The sequence below is a fragment of the Artibeus jamaicensis genome, unplaced genomic scaffold (genome assembly GCF_021234435.1).
Source record: "Artibeus jamaicensis isolate MK-2021 breed Jamaican fruit bat unplaced genomic scaffold, CSHL_Jam_final contig_233, whole genome shotgun sequence".
Classification (NCBI taxonomy): domain Eukaryota; kingdom Metazoa; phylum Chordata; class Mammalia; order Chiroptera; family Phyllostomidae; genus Artibeus; species Artibeus jamaicensis.
Window position 1 is genome coordinate 46,062,898 of NW_026521486.1, and position 23,182 is coordinate 46,086,079.

The 23,182-nt window shown below is 36.2% G+C and overlaps 1 protein-coding gene across 1 annotated transcript in view; it reads left to right on the top strand.

Annotated features, from left to right (window-relative positions):
• Positions 1 to 23,182, top strand: part of ARID2 (AT-rich interaction domain 2) — a 155,855-nt gene that overhangs the window by 110,788 nt on the left and 21,885 nt on the right. Inside the window, exon 16 of the mRNA XM_037162322.2 lies at positions 9,485 to 9,633. Within this exon, the coding sequence (XP_037018217.2) occupies positions 9,485 to 9,633 (149 nt within the window). The remainder of the gene's footprint in view (positions 1 to 9,484; positions 9,634 to 23,182) is intronic.

Here is a 23,182-nt window from a genome sequence, read left to right on the forward strand (position 1 = left end):
ATTTTTTATATGCTGCCCCCAGTTTTTTCCTTTATACGGGAATCATTCTGGAAAGGTGCTGTGTAACACTGTGAATATTGGTATCTTCCTGGTTCCTCCTTTCCTTGTGTACTAAACTTCTGTGTATTCTCCCAAAGAATGTAATTCATTTAAAATAGCAACATTCTTTATTTCTAAAATTGGCATTTGGTTGGCATGTAGAAATTGGAGCTTAAGAAGTTACTCAGCCCAAAAGCAAGCAGATCTGTATCCCTAAGGAGGCAGCATCTAGTGATAGTAATAGATTGTTTTAGCCATAGCCATGAGAATAAGAGTTCAGTGTTTGTTTTTAAAGTACAAGTGTTCAAATATGTAGACAAAAATCACATTGTAATAACTAAGGAAGATATTACCACTGAACGTAATTTAATTTTTTTTTTTTACTTTTCAGTGTGTTTTGGCTAGAAAAGGTTGGAATGTATTATCTAGATTGATATTTAATAAGACAAAAGAACTACTAGTAGTTTAAGGAAATCAGGAGCAGAACCTTAGATAATGTCTTATGTAAAACCCTCATTTTTTTGTAAATATATTTTATTGATTATGCTATTACAGTTGTCCCATTCCCCCCTTCATTCCCTTCCACCCTGCACACCCCTCCCCTACATTCCCCCCATTTAGTTCATGTCCATGTGTCACAAGATCTTTAGCTTCTATATTTCCCATTCTATTCTTTCCCTCCCCCTATTTTCTCCCTACTGTGTATGCTTCTTCTCTGTACCTTCCCCCCCACTGTCCTCCTCCCACTCCCCTGTTGCTAACCCTCCCTGTGATCTCCATTTCTGTGGCTCCACTCCTGATCTAGCTGTCTACTTAGTTTGCTTTTGTTTTAAGTGTGGTTGTTAATAACTGTGAGTTTGCTGTCCTTTCACTGTTCATATTTTTTAACTCCTTTTTCTTAGATAAGTCCCTTTAACATTTCATATAATAAGGGCTTGGTGATGATGAACTCTTTGAACTTGACCTTATCTGAGAAGCACTTTATCTGGCCTTCCATTCTAAATGAAAGCTTCGCTAGATAGAGCAATCTTCGTTGTAGGTCTTTGGATTTCATGACTTGGAATACTTCTTTCCAGCCCCTTCTTGCCTGTAAGGTCTCTTTTGAGAAATCAGCTGACAGTCTGATGGGCACTCCTTTGTAGGTGACAGTCCCCTTAGCTCATGCTGCTTCTAGGATTCTCTCCTTCATTGTAATCTTGGCTAATGTAATTATGATGTGCCTTGGTGTGTTCCTTCTTGGGTCCACCTTCTTTGGGACACTCTGAGCTTCCTGGACTTCCTGGAAATCTATTTCCTTTTCCATATTGGGGAAGTTCTCCTTTGTTATTTGTTCACATATCTTTTCCACTTGTTGTTCTTCCTCTTCCCCTTCTGGTACCCCTATAATTTGGATGTTGAAACATTTAAAGATTTCTTGGAGGTTCCTAAGCCTCCTCATTTTTTTTTTGAATTCTTGTTTCTTCATTCTTTCCTGTTTGGTTGTTTCTTTCTTCCTTCTGGTCCACTCCATTGATTTGCATCCCAGTTTTCTTCCTATCACTATTGGTTCTCTGTGCATTTTTCTTCATTTCACTTAGTGTAGCCTTCATTTTTTCATCTAATTTGTGACCAAAATCAACCAGTTCTGTGAGCATCCTGATCATCCGTGTTTTGAAGTGTGCATCTGATAGGTTGGCTATCTCTTGGTCACTTAGAAGTATTGGTTCTGGGGCTTTGATCTTTTATGTTTAAGCCATAATTTTGGGGTCTGGTTGCACCTGTTATGTATGAGGGGTGGAGCCTTAAGTGTGCACCAGGGCGGGTTACCAGTGGCTGGGTTGTGACACTGTATGTGGGGGCGGGGTCAGAGAGGGAGCAGTGGCACTTGTTCTGCTCTCTCTCTGATTTCGGTCCCCTCTGCTGCTTCTCACAAGCAAATTGGGCCCTTCTGGTGCTGGTTCCCAAATAGGTGGCCTATGTACATTCTAGGACCCTGTGGGTCTCTCCATCGAACTCTCCTGTGGGGCACCTCAACCCCCGAAAGTTTTTCCAATCAGTGCTTTTAGGCTTTATATCCCATCACTGGGGCCCTGGGTTGTGTAGTCTGTCTCACTGCCCCTTTTTTCGCTTGGTTTACCTGCACACGAATGTGTGTTCACGGTCAGCCTACCACCTTGAACGTCTCACTGGGTTTGCCTGCTTCCTCCCTGCACCCGGGTCTGCCAACCATTGCTTTTCCCTGCCGGGACCCCTCTCCTCTGGCCACCAACTCCACCCCTCTTACTGGTCTAGATGAATGGTTGTTGGACTTCGGTACAGTTCAGTTTTCTGTCTGTTCTAGTTGTGTTTTTGTTTCTAAATCTTTGTTGTCCTTAAATTTGGTTGTGTGAGGAGGTAGAGTGTTTCCACCTACACCTCCATCTTGGCTGGAAGTCCTAAAACCTTCATTTTTAAGTATTGAAGTAAACGTCACACCCACACAAAGATCTATTTTCTGGTGATTTCTGTTATTGTCTTATTCTCTAAAAATCTGTACATTTATACAAAGTTAGAGTAAATCTGTTTCTTGTTCCTAAGAAGTGTTCGAAAGTATCTCTCCTTACTTAACTCTTCTTTAAAATATACTTTACCAGTTCTTTCGTTTAGACCTCAGCTATCATGGTGTCTGGTTTATTCATCATCTTATTTACCTCAACTAGCTTTATTTATAAATGGCTTTCAAAATGTGTAGCAAGTTCCCTAGCCAAATAGCTCAGTTGGTTGAAGTGTTGTCCCCATGTGCCAAGGTTGTGGGGTTGATCTCTGGTCTGAATCAACCAATAATGCCTGCATAAGTGAAACAACAAATCAGTGTTTCTTCTCTCTCTCATTGTTCCCCTCCTCTCTATCTCTAAAATCAGTACATCAATCATTCAATAAAAACAACTTTTTAAAGATTTTATTTATTTATTTATTTATTTATTTTAAAGAGATGGGGAGGGAGGGAGAAAGAGGGAGAGAAACATCAGTGTGTGATTGCCTTTTGTGTCCCCTCTACTAGAGACCTGGTCTGCAACCCAGGCATGTGCCCTGACTGGGGATCAAACTGGCAACCCTATGATTTTGCAGGCCTGCACTCAATCCATTGAGCCACACCAGCCAGGACTATTTTCTTACTATTTTAGTAAAGAATTATTTTGAGCAAAATAGGTTATGACTTTGTGGTTTTTCTACTAGATTAAAATGTTTAAATTTTAAAATAAAGCTAAGTTTATTTTAAGGTCTTTAAAGTTTACTATTGATAAGAACTAAGAATTGAAGAGCCTCAGAATCCAAATTTTTTATCAGGAAATATTAGGGTAATCTAGAATTTTCAGTCTTAATTTACTCTTGAAAAGGTGATAAAGGAAAGCAAGATCTTAATTTCTTATTTTAACAAAACGCAGTATCTTTGCTCCCCCAAAACTGCTACATTAAATAACATTTTAAGGTTTTGTACATACAAAAGAAATCAGAATTGTTTCATATCCTTTATGTAATTTTACTTATCTGGTTACTCATTATGGGAGTTGTGCCTTTACTGCCTTAATTTAAAAAAAAAAAAACTAATATTAAATGTTAGCTTATTCTCAATAGACCAGACCAGAGTAGACCTGTGACATAGAATATTGCTCAAGACTGATCATTCCAAAAATCATCACTTGGAAATCTACTTTTACATTTACATTTCAGTTATGATTAGGGTTAATGATTCAGCAAGTCACAGCAAACAATAATGTAAAGAGAAAGTAAACTTACATCCTGAAAGAAATATATATGGCATTCTCATGTAAAAGATCTACTCTTAAAACATAATTAATTTAAATGGTACTTTGAAAAACCTACAATACAATACAAGCAACCTATTTAAAAAACTTTTTGTTGACAGAAATGTATAATTTTTAAGGAGGGAACCTAAAAACAGTAACTCATGGTCAAAGAAATATATTTCTTGGAATTTCTCACTTGGTATGGTCTATCACTACTTTAATTATTTTGTTTCATTGATATATTTAGCTCTATTTAATTCATTTTTAGTTTACTCTTTATTGTGAAGCTTTTTATTTTTTTAACCATTGTATGCTTTGGATAAGACTTTCTTATTTTTATTTTTTTTAAATTTATTTTTAGAGAGAGGGGAAGGGAAGGAGAAAGAGTGGGAGAGAAACATCAATGTGTGGTTGCTTCTCATGTGTCCCCCACTGCGGACCTGGCCCGCAACCCAGGCATGTGCCCTGACTGGGAATCGAACCGGTGACCCTTTGCTTCACAGGCCTGTGTTCAATCCATTGAGCTACACCAGCCAGGGCTACTGTGAAACTTTTTAGACATACACAAAAGTAGAGCCAGTAAGCTCCCATTTGTGTACCACCTAGATTAAATATTATTACCATTTTGTCTTTGTAATTTCATATACTCCTCACCACCACCATTTTATTTTTTTCCTGAAGTACTTTAAACAAATCCCAAATAGTATTTCATTTTACTAATGAATATTTCGGTATACATTTCTCTAATGGTTAAGTATTGTTAAATGTACATTTCCCAGTAACAAATCCCTACCTAACAAAAATATCAATTTCTTAATATTCTGACAGCAGTGTTCCCTAGGATCACTGCTTGAGCACTTGCTTGAATTAGGATTTACAAGTTTTCTGTATGTTGCATTTAGTTAATATGTCTTTTATGTGGGTTTTTTTAGTACATTTTATTGATTATGTTGTTACATTTGTCCCAATTTTTTCTCCACTTTATCTCTCCTCTCCCCTGTACCTGCCTCTCCCTCTGGCAATGGCCCCCTTAGTTCATGTCCATGTGTCCTACATATAAGTTCTTTGGTTTCTCTAATTCCAATACTATTCTTAACCACCCCTTGTCTATTTTATGCCTACCATTTATACTTCTTATTCCTTGTACCTTTTCTCCTTCTTCTCTTCCTCCCCTCGATAACCCTCCATATGATCTCCATTTCTCTGATTCTGTTCCTGTTCTAGTTGTTTGCTTAGTGTCTGTTTTTGTTTTTTAGATTGAGTTGTTGATAGTTGTGAGTTTATCATTTTACTGTTCATTGGTTTTGATCTTCTTTTTCTTGGTTAAATCCCTTCAACATTTCATATAATAAGGGCTTGGTAATGATGAACTCCTTTAACTTGACCTTATCTGGGAGGCACTTTATCTGCCCTTCCATTCCATTCCAAATGAAAGCTTTGCTGGATAGGGAAATCTTGGATGTAGTTCCTTGTCTTTCATGACTTCAAATACTTCTTTCTAATGCCTTCTTGCCTATAATTTTTTTTGAGAAATCAGCTGTTATTCTTATGGGCACTCATGTATAGCTAACTCTCTGCTTTCCTCTTGCTGCTTTTAAGATTCTCTCCTTAACTTTAATCTTGAGTAATATAATTATGATGTGCCTTAGTGTGTGCTTTCTTGGGTCCAACTTCTTTGGGACTCTCTAAGCTTACTGGACTTCCTGAAAGGCTATTTTCTTCACCAGATTGGGGAAGGTTTCCTTCATTATTAGTTCAAATAAATTTTCAGTTTCTTGTTCTTCCTCTTCTCCTTCTGGCACCCCTATGATTTGGATGTCAGAAAGTCTAAAGCCAGAAGTTCCTAAGCCTCTCCTCATTTTTTTTTTAATTTTTAAAAAAATATTTTATTTATTTATTTTTAGAGAGAGGGGAAGGGAAGGAGAAAGAGTGGGAGAGAAACATCAATGTGTGGTTGCTTCTCATGTGTCCCCCACTGGGGACTGGGCCTGCAACCCAGGCATGTGCCCTGGCTGGGAATCGAACCGGCGACCCTTTGCTTCACAGGCCCATAATCCACTGAGCTACACCAGCCAGGGCTGAATTCTTCTTCCTTCATTCTGTTCCAGTTGAATGTTTATTTCTTCCTTCTGTTTCAAATCATTGATTTGAGTATTGGCTTCCCTCCCTTCTCTGTTTGTTCCCTGTGCATTTTACTTTATTTCACTTTGTATAGCCTTCACTTCTTCCCTCACTTTGCAAACAAGCTCAGTCAATTCTGTGAGCATCCTGATTACCAGTGTTTTGAACTCTGCATCTCATAGGTTGGCTATCTCCTTGCCGCTTAGCTCTTTTTCTGGAGTTTTAATCTTTTCTTTCATTTTGGCCATATTATGTTGTAAGGGGTGGAGCCTTAGGTGTTCACTGGGAGGGGCAACCCTCTGCCACATTCTGTGGCTGTCTGTGAGGGAGGGTGTAGAGAGGGAACAATGCTGCTGGCTCGCTGGGATTCAGCCCCATTTTCCGACAAGAGACTGGGAATTTCTCTTGCCTTTGCAACCCCCCCAGGGTTCCACAGCTAGAGGTTTTGAGTCCTCCTTTGCCAGGTCAGCCAGCCCCACGGCCTTGCCAGTGCCTTTGTCCACCACCTTGCCACGTGTCCTCTCTGCCCAGCTGCCCATTTCTGCCCCTCCTCCTGGTCTGGATGAATGTTTCTTTCACTCCTTGTTTGTCTGAGTACCATGTAGTTTGATTTTCTGGCAGTTCTGATAGTTTATTGTTTTTAAATTGGTTGTTATCCCTTTGATTGTGTGAGGGAGCAAAGTATTTCTACCTATGCCTCCATCGTGGCTGAAATTTATGTATTCTTAATTTAACAGCTTGAATTAACTTCAGTAATGCTTGCCACAGCTCTCATTTGGAGTTAAAATACCCTATGATTCTCTGTTATTAAATTTTCTATGTGCTACCAAGAAGAGTTTCACAGTTAAATAGTATAAAGATGTGTTAGCCTTTATCAAAATAAAAATAAGCTTAATTTACAAATATTTACAAGTATATAACAAGATGGTCAATAAAATACCTAATTTGCCTTTAGGGCTGGCTATTCAGGTGAATGCTTGTTAAATGCATGTTTCCAATAATAACTTCTTTTCATAGACATTTCTAGTTGATCTGTCATTGTCCCCAAAATGAAGTCAATCATCTTTTCTCCAAAATTTGGTTTCCCTTCTGGACTTCTGTAGTAGAATAATAATAATGCAGTTGCCATTTATTGAGAATATAGAGCCTTGGGTCTTTATGTATAATTTCTATAGTCTTCCCATCATCCTGTAAGGTAGATATTATTACTTACACTTTATGGATGCTGGAACTAAGGATTAGAGAGGTTAAGTAGGTGCCCAAGTCACAAAGCTAGTTAAAAGGCAAATTGAAATTTGAGTCCAGATCTGTGAAGCTGGAAGGTTCACATCTTATCCATGGTACATACCTGTATTGTCCTAAAATGCATGTTCTTCATGCATGTACATATTTTCTCACTAACAATATTGTAAAATCTTAAGGGTGGGATCCTATTACAGAAATAATTTCAATCACATCACAAAAGTAGGTTTTTCTTCTTAGACCTTGAAATGCAAAAGCTTTTATGACCTCACATTTCTAAGAACGTTTTCAGCATTTTATTCTCTTCTTTTTAAAAATTGTATTGATTGATTTAGTGGGGAAGGTAGGGAGAAAGAGGGTAAAAACATCAATGTGAGAAACAATGATCAGTTACTTCTCATACGCACTCCAACTGGGGGCCAGGCCTGCAACCCAGGCATGTCCCCTGACCAGGAGTTGAACTGGTGATCTTTTGCTTTGCTAGATAGCACCCAATCAGCTGAGCCTCGCCAGCCAGAGGTAGTCTCTTCCTTTTTTCACTTTTATGCTATAGTCTTATATATTCGTGTTGTATCTGTTTAAAACAAAGTTACAATTTTTAATCTGAGGCTTTTAGAAATATATCTTTGGTCCAACTATTTCCAATAGTCTCACAAACTAACAAGTATATTTAATATTTTCTCAAAGTTTAAATTTATTACCTTTAAACAGTGCTTTGAAAATGGTTGTTTTGATGAGAAATTCAATATTTTCCTTTTGTGGTGTGTTGTGAATTAAATCTGAGTTAAGGTTTGAAAGAAAATGTATTGCCTCAAATTATTTGAAGATACATTAATAATAATTTACTTATGTGTTTTTCAGAGGGAAGGGGGCGAGATATAGAAAGGGAAAAAAGAATTATATTTAAAAGGCTTACCTGTGCTCTGGCTCGGTGGCTCAGGTAGTTGAAGTGTTGCCTAATCCAGGAGTGTCAGCCCAGGATGGCTATGAATATGGCCCAACACAAAATCCTAAATTTACTTAAAACCTTTTTCTTGCTCCTCAGTTTTCGTTCGTATTTGTGTATTTAATGTGTGGCCAAGATAACTCTTCTCCCAGTGTGGCTCAGGGACGCCAAAAAGTTGGACATCCCTGCAGCATCCACTGAAAGGTTAAAGATTTGATTTTCACTCAGGGCACATATCTAGATTCTGGGTTCCATTCCCAGTCATGGCATGTATGGGACACAAGCAATCATTATTTTTCTCTCACATCAGTCTCTCTCTCCCTCTCTTCCTTCCTCTTCCACTAAAATCAATGAACATATTCTCGGGTGAGGATTTAAAAAAATTTAGGGTCTAAATTTATGCCTGCAATTAGAATTCTTGTATTCATCAAAAGTTATAACTGAGCAACTATGAAAACTAAAGTTGTTCATTAAAAGAGCTTATTGCACAATAATATTTATAACCATTTTACTTATACAGTTACATTATATTTTTAAATCTGGAATTTTCTCTTTCTTTGAGTTTTTTTTATTGTTGTTCAAGTACAGTTGTCTCCATTTTCCCCCACCCCAGCCATCCCCACCTCCCACTCTGGATCCTAGTCCCCTTTGCCTTTTTCCATGTGTCCTTTATACATGCGTTATTTATTTTTGGAGAGAGGGAGAAAGAGGGAGAGAAACATCAACATATGAGAGAAAAATCAATTGGTTGCATCTCACAAGCCCCCAACCAGGGGACCTGGCCTGCAACCCATTCATGTACCCTGGCTGGGATTCAACTAGTGACCTTTTGCTTTCTTTGTATGACAGTATTCAGCCAACTGCAGCATACCGATCAGGGCGACATCTGAAATTTTATTTGCTTTTTACTATACACTGTTTTATGTTACATTTTTTACAAAATCTAAAAGGAAATATACAAAGAGATGATAATTTGCAGTTGATTTGTTCTTGTGAGTTATATATATAAGTAAATCAAATGGGTGCATTTACAGTAGACTTATTTCTCATTTTAATTTATAATTGTGTCTGCTTGCCTAATTTTATTAATATAAAAAACTTTAAATAATGTATAATCTATAACAACAGCAACACCATGATCTTGACTCTGTGGTTCATATGAAATATAAGAAAATTACTTCCTATATATTTTTGTAAGAATGGTTAACTTAAATTTTTTTAATTTAGAAATTTAAAAGATAGTCATTAAAACTACTAATATAAATTTCATGTTAAGAGTGTGCAACTATCAGTGGAATCAAACATAAGCTTATATTAAAAATGTTTTTTTACATCATTTCACAAACAGTGTGGTTGTGCTTTTCCACAGAACACTCCTGTGACGCCTTCACCAGCTGTGCAAGTGCAGAGCCAGCCTAGCAGTTCCCAGCCTTCTCCATTCAGTGCATCTAGTCAACATGGGGATCCAGTGAGGAAACCTGGACACAACTTCATGTGTCTGTGGCAGTCTTGTAAAAAGTAAATGGCAATTTTATTTGATATACATAAATGTTCTTTGTTTTAGAATGCTTTTATATTCAAATTTCTGTCACATATAGTTTTATGAAACTTTTCTTTTTAAACCACTTTTAGCAAAAAATATTTTGTGTTACATAGATCCAGTGGCACCTAAGCTAAGAAATGTATATAAAAGAGCTTCATTGTGCAATGATAGGTTAATAGGGAATGTGTTTCAGTACTAGTTTCTTTGTTTTATCTGTCCTAGCATCTGACACATGCTGGTACCAGATGTGAGTCACATTGCCTTCTAGGTACTAACAGAGTAATTTGCAAGAGTCATTAGTATATCTTTTTTGTTTGTTTTTAGGTAGTAGAGGAGTTTATTTTATTTTATTTTATTACATTTTTAATATATTTTTTATTTTTTAATTACAGTTGACATACAATATCACATTTGTTTCAGGTATATAACCTTGTGATGAGATAGTTTTATAACTTATGAAGTGATCACCCCAGTAAAACATAGAATCCATGTGATACCATGCATAGTTATTATATTATTGACTAAGTTCCCTAAGCTATACTTTACACCCTCATGACTATTCTGTACCAATTTGTACTTCTTAATCCCTTCATCTTTTCACCCATCCCCTATGACCCTCCCTTGCACCCCACAAGATGTTCATATGAGTATGAACATTCTGTGGGATGTTCTGCTTGCGTGCTTATTTTGTTTTTTAGATTCCATATATAAGTCAAATCATTGACTTATTTAACCCAGCACAGTACTCTCCAGGTCCATCCATGTTGTTGTGGATGGCATGATTTTTTTTTATGGCTGAACCATATTCCATGATACACGATATGGCAAAAGTAATTTTACAGTTGTGAGTATGTAAAACATAGAATTTATACTTGTATTATTATTATTTACTAATTATTGTATTATTTGTATTATTTTCCATACGAACAGTTGTAACGCTACTTTTGACCCACCCGGTACATTTGCACCACTTCTTTAATCTGTGGTGGACACAAGTTGTTTCCATATTTTGGCTACTGTCAATAATGCTGCAGTAAACATATGGATACATACATGTTTTCAATTTAGTGTTTTGGGTTTTTTCAAATAAATACTCAGAAGGAGAACTGCTGAGACCTTCTTTGTCTCTTGTCATAGCCTTTGTTTAAAGTCTATCTTGTTTATAGACTTTGTTTAGAGTCTGGTGTAAGTTTTGCTATCCCAGCTTTTCTTTGTTTTCATTTTCATGAAATAACTTTTTCCATCCTTTTACTTTCTTTTAGTTTCTGCCTTTCCATCTGAAGTGACTCTCTTGTGGACAGCATATGTAAGGGTTGAGTTTTCTTATACATTCAGTCATCCTATATGTTAGGAGCATTTAATCCATTTGCATTTAAAGTAATTGCTGATAGATACATATTTATTGCCATTTTATCATTCATATTTTTTATCTTTCTTTTCCTTCTTAAAGAAATTTTACATTCTTACCTGGGAAGCTCTTTATTTATCCTTTGATTCTAAGTGATGTATTTGCTGGGTGGAGTAATCTTGGCTATAGTTCCTTCCTTTTTATCACTTTGAATATTTCTTGCCAAATCCTGCTGACCTACAACATTTCTGTTGAGAAATCAGCTGATGGTCGTCATGTGCGAGCTCCCTTGCTGTGGGCCTCTTTTGGTTCGTCTTATTTGGGACTCTCTGCATTTCCTGGACTTGTATGCCTATTTCCTTCACCAACTTAGGGACGTTTTCTGTCATTATTTTATCAAATAGGTTTCTTTTATTTCTTGCTGTCTCTTTATTTGGCAACCTCATGATGTGAGTGTTGGTTTGTTTGAAGTTGTCTCTGAAGCTTCTTATGCTATCCTCATTTTTTTGGATTATTTTTTTCTTTTTGCTGTTTTCATAGGGTGTTTTTTGCTTCTTTATCTTCCAAATTAATGATTTGATCATCTGATTCATCTACTCTACTCTAGATTGCCTGTAATGTATTCTTCATTTCAGTTAACTGTGTTCTTCATTTCTAACGGGTTCTTTTTCATGTTTTATATCTTCATTTTTATGTTTCCTGTCTCTTTGTTGACATTCTCACTAAGTTCCCCTACTCTTTCCCTATTTTCATTGAGGATTCTTATAACCAATGTTTTGAACTCTGCATCTAGTAGAATCCTTGTCTCCATTTTGTTTAGTTCTTTTTCTGGGGAGGTTTGTTCTCTTCTTTCATTTGGGCCACGTTTTTTTTGTCTCCTCATTTTGGCTGCCTCCCTGTGTTTGTTTCTGTGTATTAGATAGCGCTACTATGACTCTGTGTCTCAGTAGTGTGGCCTAATGTAATAGGTGTCCTATCGCGTCCAATGGCACAACCTCCAGTATCACCCAAGCTGGGTACTTGAGGCGTGCCCTTTCTGTGGGCTGAGTATACCTTCCTCTTATAGTTGAGCCTTGGTTGTTGTTGGCAAATCAGTGGGAGGGATTTATTTACTTAGGCCAGTCAGCTGCAAGGACTGGCTGTGACCACTGACCACCAACCTCCACCCTCCTTCCCCCACCCCATGGAGGGTCAGCTGTGCAGGGGCAGGGTGCTGGCACTCCAACATGGTCTGTAGCTGTCCACCGAGTGCCCAGACTCTGGGATTTCAGAGATGGTACAGGCCAAGGTCAGCCTCTACCTATGTTCTTTCTGCCTAGGGCCACCCTCCCTGAGCTATAATGCAGTCTGAGATGGCTGCTACTTGTCCTGGGCTTGGCGATTCCCAGGCAAAGCCAAACTGTAAATCTAGGCTGGTTGCTGCTGATGCTAGGTATGGGGTCACTCATCAAGAGGTATGAGGTTTGGGGGCCCCCTGAGACCAGCTGTTACTTGTTTGAGAGAATTTAGAAAGTGGTGAAGCATGAGCCAAGACCATTCATATGGAAAAACCACTGTTAATGGCTTGGGTGGCCCCATACATTGTTTAGGATGGAGTCTCAGGGGATCTCTAGGGCAGGGCAAACAGTGTTAGCCTGGATGATGGAGTCTCAGATACAGGGCTCACCCACCTGCTGCCTGTTCTGGGTCTTTGTGGGGAGAAGGCTTAGAAAAGGGACAATAGCCTCTGCCCACCTTTCTCTCTGGGAGAAAACTCTCACAGCTCTTGCTTTGATGACAAATACTTCACTCTCTCCCTATATGACACTGTTGCCTTTCAAGCTTCTGTCCTGGTGCTGGAGCTCAGAGGAAGTGAGTCTGAGGAAGTCTGTGTGTTTGATCTTTAAGAGGAACTGCCCAGGACTCTAGAATTTCTTTCCACCAACTCAGTGCCCATTGCTTTTTGGAGCTAGAAGTCATGGGTCTCATCTTCCTGGCACTGGAACCCTGGGGTCTGGGCCCTGGTGTTTGGCTGGGACTCCTCTTTCATGATATCTCTCCTGAATTTTTATCTACCACCTGTGGGTGTGGGACCAGCCAGTTTTGCATCTCTGCCTCTTCTGCCAGTCTGGATGGTTGTGGTTTCTTTCATTTTGTGCTAGTCAGATTTCTATTTAACTAGATTTGTGACAGTTCCAAGTGGTCGTGGTTTTATAGTTTAGTGTCATTTTGATGTGGTTTTGTGAGGAGGTGAATCATGTTTACCTATGGTGCAATCTTGACCAGAAATCCTGATTATTTCTTTCATTCGTTTAATTCAACTATCTCTTTTACTGTGTGTGTGGAAATTAAGTGTTTATGGAGCACCCTCTAGGAGGGCATACGCGTTAGGAGCTAGAATTAAGGAGATCACTCTCCTTAAGGAAGCAGATCCAAAAAGCCTCAAACAAATAAAGTATAGTATAAGAAAGCATAGTGGATGGTTAATGTAATGCTAGGATGGTTAAGAAAGTCATTATAGACATTACTTTTGAATTGAGTCTTGACAAATGAGTAGGAGTTTGTTATGCAAAAATAATTCCAGTCAGAATAACAAGTGTAGGGAATTACTTAAGGAGCTAGTATGCTTAGGGAGCTATGAGAAGTTTAGTATACCGAGAGCATAAGGACAAGAAGAGCCTGATAAGTGGCTTTTATTATTCATACTTAATTTTAATTCCATTTGGAAAAAGACACACGTCATAGCTATTGTCTACTAGTGGCTATGCTCTAATTTCTTTAAAATCAGATCAAAAACATTTAAGTCTTCATTGTTGGTCCAGATGTTTGTTCAGATAGTGGTTTGATTTTTTATAATGAATATTTTAGAAATGGCATTGGGTACTTCCATGAGTAGATACGTAATATCTTGTCCTTTTGCAGGGTAAACAGCCACTGAGAATCATTGCCTAGATCAATTATTTCATTAAGGGTTTTAATATGTAACAGTTCCCTTTTTATCAACACTTTCATTTCTCTGAGAAATAGTTCCTAGAAAAAAGCTAGATAGGTTATTGATTATTTCTCTTACTTACCAATTTTCAAAATAATTAGTTATTTACTAACACTACACAAAGGTGACCATAAGATTTGTTTGGTTGTGTTTTGATTTTAGTATTATTATAAATGAATTTATGAATTTAAATATATTTAAGGTCTTTCAATCCATTGCAGTTATTATTTATACTTCTTGATGTTCCAGTTGTCCTGCCTTTGGCCAATGTAGGCCTATTCAAGCTGGTTTCCAAGACTTCTGATTGTGATCTTAATAGAAGATTTTGATGGCTTCCTTGCTTTCTGTTAAACAAAATGTTCTAGGTTTATCTTGTACATTTGCTGCCCCATACCTAGGATAAAGTATTTCTCCGAGGATGTCTGGTATCTTTTAATGGGAAGTAATATTTAGTCTAGGCTATAGGTATGCTGCTTTTAAGTTGGTTATTGTTTCTGGACTTTTCAGTTGGCAGACTAGAAAAACAAATGGTTTTTATCTCATGTTTAGAAAGACCTTCTCAACTCTCAGGATAAAATACACATGTTGTTGTCTTGTGGTACTTTATTAATTTTTACTTTTTTGTTCTGTCTATAATTTAGTTTCATGTATCTAGCTTTATTGTTTTCCAAATGGCTAACGTACTAACAGGTTTATCTTTTCCGTAGGCATTTGAATTGCCACCTTTGATGTATACTAAATTCCTATATGGTTTTCCTGTTTCTGGATTACTTGTTATCCCGCTGTTCACTGTCCTTATCATAGCTTCACTTTAAATTTTAATGTTGGCTGTGGCAAGTTCCCACTCCTAATTCTTCTTTTCAGAGTGTTTCTCGTTATCTTTTCAAGCACTTAACCTTATACCAGGCACTATACTGTTGTACTTTTTGAAATTAGAATGATGTATAATTCAGATTTGGAACTTGCACAGATATTTATTTATTATTTTAAATGAACCTTAGAATGTTTCTAGAGATCCTCCTAAAAAGTGTGTTGGGATTTTTACTTTAATCGTTTTTAAAGAATAGGTATTTTGGTTTTTGTTTCATAGTGAACATTTTTCTAGTATTGATTCTTCCCTTACAGGAAAAAGGTATCAGTCATGGTATTAAAGTCTTTTTTACCCCAATAGAGTTTTTTCCTGCGATTTTATTAAGTTTATTGCTAGTTGTAGTTCTTTTGTCGTTGTTGTTGTTGTTGTTATGATAAATGATCTTAACTTCTGTTACATTTTTCAGTTGGTGGTGATTTTCTATATTTGTACCTCTTATCCACTCATCCAATTATAATACCTAATGAACAAGTTATATAATAGTAGTGATAATATTCATTCTTATCTTTTAAAAAATTAATAGTCTATTTTTTAGAGCAGTTTTAGGTTGATGGAAAAATTGAGCAGATAATGCAGAGTTCCTATATAATTCTTCTTTCCTGCATAGTTTCCCTTAACATTGACATCTTGAGTGGTTGTAGTACATATGTTATGATTAATGAATAATAGTTATATATTATTATTATTATTATTAACTGAAGTCCATAGTGTTCATTAGGTTTCTGTCTTTGCATTATATAGTTCTGTAGATTTTGATAATATATAATGTCATTGTATCCACTATTACAGAATCATACAATAGTTTCACCACACTGAAACCCCACCATGTTTCACCTATTTATGTCTTCTCATTATGTCCCCTCCCAGTTCCTGGCAACTACTGATTTTTACTTTCTATTTAGTTTCACCTTTTTGAAAATGTCATATAGTTGGAATCACACCGTATGTAGCCTCCTCAGATGGGGTTCTTTGACTAAGGAATACAGTTGTGAATACACAAAACACAGAATTCCTTTTTTTTTTTTTTAAGGTTTATTTATTATTTTTAGAGAGGAGTGAAGGGAGAGGAACACTAATGTGAAACAGACACATTGATTGATCGCTTCTTATATGCATCCTGAATGGGGACTGAGCTTGCAGCCTAGGCATGTGCCCTGATCAGGAATCGAACTGAGGATGTTTTGCTTTGTGGACCAGTGCCCAACTGAGCCACACTGGTCAGGGCTAGATTTTATTCTTGTATTATTATTTATTAATTATTGTATTATTTTCCATACAAACAACTGTATACCTACTTTTGCCCCTCCCTGTATGTATTTAGTATTTCTCCATGTCTTTTCTGTCTTGATAGCTCATTTCTTTTTCTTGCTGAATAATATTCCACTGTATGGATATACCAGTTTGTTTATCCATTCACCTACTGAAGAACATTTTGGCTGCTTCTGGTTTTTGGCAGTATTCAGTAAAGCTGCTATAAAAGTTCGTGTGCAGGTTTTTGTGTGGATACAACTTTTTAACTCACGTAAATACCTAGTATTACAATTGCTTGATTGCGTAGTAAAACTATGTTTAGCATTGTAAGAAACTGACAAACTGTTTTCTAAAGTGGCTATACCATTTTGTATTCCTACCAACAATGAATGAGAGTTCCTGGTGCTCCACATCTTCATCAGCATTTGGTATTCTCAGTTTTTTAGATTGTAGCCATTCTGTAGGTGTATGCCATGTCTGTTTTAATTTGTATTTCTTTATTAATGAAAGATCTTGAGCATGTTTTCATTTGTTTATTAACCAACGATATATTGCCTGTGGTGGAGTGGTATAACCCATTTTTTGCTGAGTTTTTAGTAATCCATTGATACTAGATTTTCTCAAATGCTTTTTCTATTTCTACTAATATGTTCATATGATTTTTCTTTTAGCCTGAGGATGTTACAGAGTACATCAGTTAATTTTTGAATGTTGAAACAATCTTGTATACCTGGAATAAATAAATAAATTTTTAACTTAGTTTAAGATATTCAGTACTCTCATAGTTATTAGCCTCAGTGGCTCACCAAAGCAGCAGAGTAGGGTAGGGGCACATAGTGACACAGTGCATCCCTTATTTTTTATTGTTACATGCAATTTTTATAATTCTCTTCAATTTGCTAATATTTTTCTGTGTATTTCTACACCTATGTTCATGAGAGATAATGCTCTGTAGTTTTCCTTTCTTTGTTTGGTTTTGGTATTAGGGTAATATTAGCCTTGTAGAATGAGTTTATAAGTGTTCACTCCTCTATTTTCTGATAGGAATTGTAGAGAATTGGTGTCTTTTTTTAAAAATATTTGTCACCAGTCACCAGTAAAACCATCTTGGCCTGGTTCTTTGTTTTTCAGGTTTGTTTTTTTTTTAATTTTATTTAGTTATTTTTCAAGTACAGTTTTTTGTCTGTTTTTCCCATCCCAGCCTCCCCTGCCCCTTGCTCCCCACCTCCCTCCCATTTCCACCCCCCTTGTTTTTCAGGTTATTAATCATTAATGCATTTCCTTTAGTAATCATAGGCTCATTGAGAATATCTACTTCTCACTGTGAGTTTCGGCAGATTTTGTTTTTAGACAATTGGTCTATTTCATCTAAGTTACCAAATTGGTGTCATAGAGTTATTAATATTCTTTTTTATCTTTTTACTGTCTGTAGACTCAGCAAGGACTACTGATATTAACAATTCATGACTTCTCTAATTATTTTCTTGGTGAAGCTGGCCAGATCTTCATCTATTTTATTGATATTTTCAAGGAACCAGCTTTTGATCTTGTTTTTTTTTTCCTCTGATTCCCTGTTATCATTTAATTGACTTCTCTATTTATTATTTTTTATGCTTGCTTTTAGGTTTTATTGTCCTTCTCTAATTTCTTAAGGTGGAAGCTTAAGTGATCTTCTTTCCTAATACATACATTTAATGCTGTAACTTTCCCTTTTCTAGGTACTGCTTTAGCTATATTCCACAAATTTTGATAAGTTGTATTTTGTATCTTCTTCAGTGCCTCTGCTTTTCATATTACATGGCTGGATACCTTCTGGACAGACCTCAAATACTCTCAGATAACAGTGGAATTAAACTAGAAGTTACTAACAAAAAGATATCTGGAGTATCCCATAATATTTGGAGATTAAACAACATGCTTCTAAAAATATTTTGAACTAAGTGAAAATACAAGACACATTGTACATAGGACAGTGACACCTCAGTCCCCTTCAAAATTGGGACTTTAGGACCTCACACAGGTCTCCCAACTGCCATCACCTGGCCCATCATATTTTCCTGAATTTCACCAACAGTCTGAAACCTCATCCCTTTTAAAGATGATTTTAGTTGCGGGAAAAGCCAGAAGTTATAGGGTACAAAATCTGGGCTTCTAAAGGGGGCTGAGTCACCTCACCTGGGTGATTTTTTTTTAGAAAGATTTTATTTATTTTTCGAGAGAGGGGAAGAGAGGGAGAAAGGGAAAGAAACATTGATGTACCAGAGAAACATCTGTCGGTTACCTCTAACACACCCCCAACTAGGGACCTTGCCCACAACCCGGGCATATGCCCTGACTGGGAATCAAACTGAAGATCTTTTGGTTCTCAGGTCAGTGCTCTGAGCCATACCAGCTGGAGCAAATGATTCGATATTTCACCAAAAAACTGCACAAAGGTGTGATGCACCAGCGGGCTCATTGTTGTGATGAAGCTGCCAATCACCAGTTTGTTCATAGCTGTGGCCTTCTGAATCCCCCAGGTAGTTTCCATGGAGGAATGTTCAAGCTTAATGCAGAATTTGATGCACATTTGTTGCTCAACTCGCTCAGTCATTTTGAAAGCAATGGCAACACAGTCCACATGCTCACTCAACAGCATCTACTGCCCCCACTGCCTAGTACAGTGAAGTCATCATTGTTCACACGTGCACATTCCAGTCCACTCTCCTTGGCTGCCAGGTTACATCGATGCTGCACAAACCATTCTCGTTATACTAACAATGGTGGGACTTTTCCCCAGGCAGATCTTTGTACTTTATATGACTTTTATTCTTTTAAATTTGTTAATGTGTGTTTTATATCCCCAAATGTGGTCTATCTTGGTGAATGTTCCATGTGAGCATAAAAAGAATGTTTTCTGCTATTGTTAAAAGTATTATATAAATGTCAGATATAGTTGATTCATAGTGCTATTCAGTGCAACTCTATCCTTATTGATTTTCTGTCTGCTAGACCTACTGATAGAGTTGTGATAAAGTTTTAAGTGTAATATTTCTTTATTTCTCCTTGCAGTTCTTTCAGATTTTGCCTCATATTTTGATGCTTTGTGTTAGGAGCACATTCCTTAAAAATGGTATGTGTTTGTAAGGAATTGACAAATTCCACCATATCGTTATGTGGTGTCCTCTTTATCCCTCGTGCTATCCTTACTCTGAGTCTACTTTGTCTGAAAAAAACAGTAATTCCAGGTATATTAGTGTTAGTATGATATAGCTTTCACCATCCCTTTACTTTCAAGCTATTTGCCTCTATATTTAAGCACACATAGTTGGATTTTTTAATCCACTCACATTTAAAGTGATTATTGATACAGTTGCATAAATACCATATTTGTAAATATTTTTCTATTTATTTTACTTGTTTTTTGCTTCCTTTGTCTTCCCATATTATTTTGCATTGAGTACTTTATGTTTTCCTTTTCTATGTTAGCATATCAATTATACCTTTAAAAATATTTTTATGGTTGTTCTAGAGTTTGAAATACATATTTAAAGCTAATGTAAGGCCACTTTCATATAACAGTATACCACTTCATGGGTGGTACAGATATCCCTAGTGCCCCTTATGCCATTATTGTCATTTATTTTACTTACCCAAAAGCTATAATCACCAAATACACTATTGCTTTTATTTTGAACATTTACTTATTAGATCAATTAAGGGCAAGAAAAATAAAATATTGTATTTTATTTCCATGTTTTCCTTCTCCAACACACTTAAGACAAGTCTACTGTGAAGATGCCCTAAGTTTTTGTCTCAGAAAGTCTGTATTTCTCTTTCACTTTTGAAAGGTAATTTGTAGACCCCAAATTCTAGGTTGGTAGATCCTTTTCTTTCAACACTTAAATATTTCACTCTTTTTTTCTTGCTTACAGGGTTTCTCAGGGTAATCTCAATAAAGATTATATTTTATCAATATAATCTTACCCTTTCTCTTCTCTCAGTAAGGTATGTTTCTCCTCTAGTTTCTTTCAAGATATTTTGTCTTTGATTTTTAGCAGTTTGAATATGATATGGCTAGGTGTTGTTTTTTGGTTTTCTATTTGTTATATTTAGTGTTCTTTGAGTTTCCCAGATCCGTGGTTTGGTGTGTCGTTAATTTTGGAAAGTTCTCTGCTGTTCTTCAACTGTTTCTCCTAGGGGTTTTTTTGTTGTTGTTTTTCCTATTTCTATTGTTTATATGTTGCACTTTTTGTAATTGTCTCACAGTTCTAGGATATTGTTTCTCTTTTCATTCTTTTTTCTCTCTGTTCTTCCATTTGGGAAGTTTCTAGAGACACTATTTTTGAGCTTACAAGTTCTTTCCTTAGCCATGTCCAGTCTACTGATGGTCCCATCAAAGGCATTCTTTATTTCTGTTAACGGTCTTTTTTTTTCCAGCATTTCCATTTTATTGTTGTGTCTACATTTCTCTGCCTATAATAGCCTTCTTTTCTTGCACATTCCCTTTTTCATTTAGAGCCTTAGCGTATTGATCATAATTATTTTAAATTCCCAGTATGATAATTCCAAAATCTACCATACCTGTGTCTGGCTCGGTGCTTGCTTTGTCTCTTCAGACTCTAGCTTTGTCATTGTTGTGTTTGTGTGTTTGACATTTAGCATGCCCTGTAAGTTTTTGTTGAAAGCTAGAAATGTTTATCAATTAATAGGAAATGAGGTAAGTAGACCTTTAGTGTGAGGCTTTATGTTTATCTGGCTAGGAGTTATGCTGTGTTTAATGTTTGCTGTAGCCGTAGGTGTCAGAGGCTTCAGTTTCCTCTGGTGTCGTTTCTTGCCCTCTGTTGTCTTTGGGTTCCCTTTGAAACTCCTTTTTAAAGTGTATCTTACAGCTGTGTCGGTTATAATCCGCTGTTACTATACTGAAGCCCTGTTGATTCGGTGATAAGGTATTGGGAAGGGGAAACTTTGTAGAAGCTCATGGTAAAGTGCCACTGTTTTAGTGGGCTTGAATAAGGACTGTGACTTTGAGAGTTTCTTAGCTTTCATTTTATTTTATTTTATTTTTTTCTATATGAGACAGAGATTCAGGAGAGGGCTGGAGTTAACTAATTGCTCTTATTCTAGGTTTGATAAGGTTCTAGTAAAGTAATTTCCCTTGAGGGCAGACCTTTATTAAGTAGAAAAGAACACTTCGGGCATGTTTTTAAATGATTACTTTTTCCCTTCCCCTGCTGGCAGTGCTGGGTAGTTTTTCTCCACTCTTCACTATGAGAGCCTGGTAGGTTCCTAGAAGTCAAACTCGGAACATACTAGGTCTCCATCATTTCATCAATTATTTCTTAAGTATTTCTATGACTATTAACAGTAGCAATTATTTGTGATTCACTATATTCAACTCTGCAATTTTCAGGGAGGCAGTTTGCCTTGTGACCTCATTTCTGTGATAATTTATGAACAGTTGTTAACTTTCAGTTTGTGCAGTTTCTTAGAATAGGAGGGACAGCTTTCAGGCTCTTTATGTGTCTGCTCTAAAACTGGGAGTCCTCAGTCTTACCTTTATTCTTGCTTGTAAATTGTCAGCATGCTATTAACTTAGTTTATGATTGAAATAATAAAAATGGGTGATTATGTTTTCTCTCTATTTTTAAAGGGACTCCCAAAATTTCTTGTAATACAGAATACATACGAAGTGGTTTTTTTATTTGTTTGTTCATTTTAATTCTCTGAAATTGGAAGAATGGACTCAGTGCCCTTGGGTAGCCACAAATTTCCATTCATTGTTTTTAGCACTGTGTTTCTGCGCTACAGTGTTCTTTGAATGAGCAGCGTCAGGATAAAAGGGAAGTTTCATGGAGGCCCTCTAGCTTACCTGTAACCATAGTATCTTTGTTTTTTGCTTTCTTTATAGGGTTAAGTCATATTTTGTTTGAAAAGACGGTTCTGCTGCTATAAAAGACATTTGAAAGCCATTTTTAAAGAATATGTTGCTCTTTGTAGATATCCAGTAAATAGCTGCTACAGAAAATATGAAATTTCTTCTCTTTGGGGGAGCATAATCTATATTGTGTTTATATTTGGAATTGAATCATTAAAGGTCATATTGGGAATTTAAAGTATCTCAAATTTATTCTACACAGACATTTCCAGTGTGGAAGGCTATTCCATGTAGGAATCAGGGACTTTTTTCTGTACTAATAAAATCACTATTTCCCTGACCAGCTAGAAATGTACTGTAGTGATATTGAGGATCAAACCAATGGGTTTCTATTGAACCTTATAGAGTTATAGTTGGTCCTAAAGATCCTAATATAGGGTTTATTACTTATAGTATACAAACCTGAATCATATTTCTGTACCAGGATATGGTTCGAATGATGATTGGTCTGGTAGAAAGTAACAAAAAAACAGCAAACATCAACCTTACTATATTCTACAAATAAATAAAAACTTATAGGTAGCAAGCATTTATATTCTCAATAAAGGTGAATCAATTTTTTCTAGAAGTATCACAAAATTCGTGGTAAATCTTTAATTTTTTTCTAGTAATTGAAATGTCAGAAATAAGGTACTCTGTTTAAATAATTAAATTTTAAAATTGAAATATTTAATTTAAATTGACGGCACTTACATATATTTTATTTTGATGTAAAGAAATATCTAAAGACCAATTGAGTGATAAATAAAACTGCTATCCTGATAATTGGTAAATTTTTTATAAGTAAGATACCCAGAGTGTAAATTTGTAATTTATGATAGTAGGCCTTTATCAGTGACTGCTTAATACTAGTGAAATTGCCAGGTTAAGCTGAAATTAATCAGAAAGTAGATTGAATAAATAGCTTGGATTATATGGCAGTAGGAGAATAAAACTGAAATCATTTAATAGCATCTTTTGTCTGAGTTTTGTGGTCATAAAACCAGAAGTTATCTTCAGAGAGTTGATGCTTTGCCCTCTGGATGTTTTGTCACACAGCACAATGTCTGGTACATAAAAGGCTTTTAATTAATATTTATTATTGAGTGAATTAAATGAATGAAGATTAACTAGCTTGATTCTGTAGTCAGCAGTTATTTGCTGGCATACCTTATTGGCATCTTGCA